Source organism: Herpailurus yagouaroundi, unplaced genomic scaffold (assembly GCF_014898765.1).
Source record: "Herpailurus yagouaroundi ecotype Mexico unplaced genomic scaffold, PumYag 267, whole genome shotgun sequence".
NCBI lineage: Eukaryota > Metazoa > Chordata > Mammalia > Carnivora > Felidae > Herpailurus > Herpailurus yagouaroundi.
This window is the reverse complement of record NW_024412484.1, coordinates 43,562-44,080: the sequence shown is the minus strand read 5'-3', so window position 1 is coordinate 44,080 and position 519 is coordinate 43,562. Positions and strand designations below refer to the sequence as shown.

Below are 519 nucleotides of genomic sequence, written 5' to 3'. Positions count from 1 at the left end.
ACTTGGCCACCAGCCCCCTCTCCAGCGGCTGTGACCGGTAAACCGGTAGGGGGCTGGGTGGGGGTTGCAGGAGGTCGTTGAGGTCCCTGGCTCGCCCCAAACCGGCGGGTTCTCGTCGCCCCGGCCTCCCCACCAGGGAACAACTTGGCACCTGGTACTTCTCCATAGTGTCCCCAGGGGAGACTCCCCGCGTCCTCTCCCTTGGCACGGCGCTGGGGGTGCGCCCCTAGCCGGAGCCCACGCGCGGACCCTCGACTGAGCATGCTCAGTAGAGAGCGCGCCCGGCAGAGCGCCCCTTCCCCCGCCCCGAGGGCGCCCCCTCAGCCCCAGGTGCGCCTGCCTGAACGGTGCACGCGCGGGCGGGGGCGGGGGGGGGGGGGGGGGGGAGCTCCGACACGCCCCTCCAGCCGGGTGGCCTGAGAGCGCTCGGCGGGCGGGGCCTGAGAACGTGGCGGGCGGGGCCTGAGAGCGCGGAGGGCGGGGCCGGGCGGGGCTGCCCGGGCCAGGGCGCGGCGGGCG

The 519-nt window shown here is 76.1% G+C and overlaps 1 protein-coding gene across 3 annotated transcripts in view; it reads right to left on the bottom strand.

The window, feature by feature from the left end:
* The window catches only part of STKLD1 (serine/threonine kinase like domain containing 1), a 23,092-nt gene extending 22,767 nt beyond the window's left edge, over nucleotides 1-325 (bottom strand). For all 3 annotated transcript variants that reach the window (XM_040461500.1, XM_040461497.1, XM_040461498.1), the window contains exon 1: nucleotides 152-325. In XM_040461500.1, the coding sequence (XP_040317434.1) occupies nucleotides 152-166 (15 nt within the window). In that variant the 5' untranslated portion in view covers nucleotides 167-325. The remainder of the gene's footprint in view (nucleotides 1-151) is intronic.
* Nucleotides 326-519: the final 194 nt, after the last annotated feature.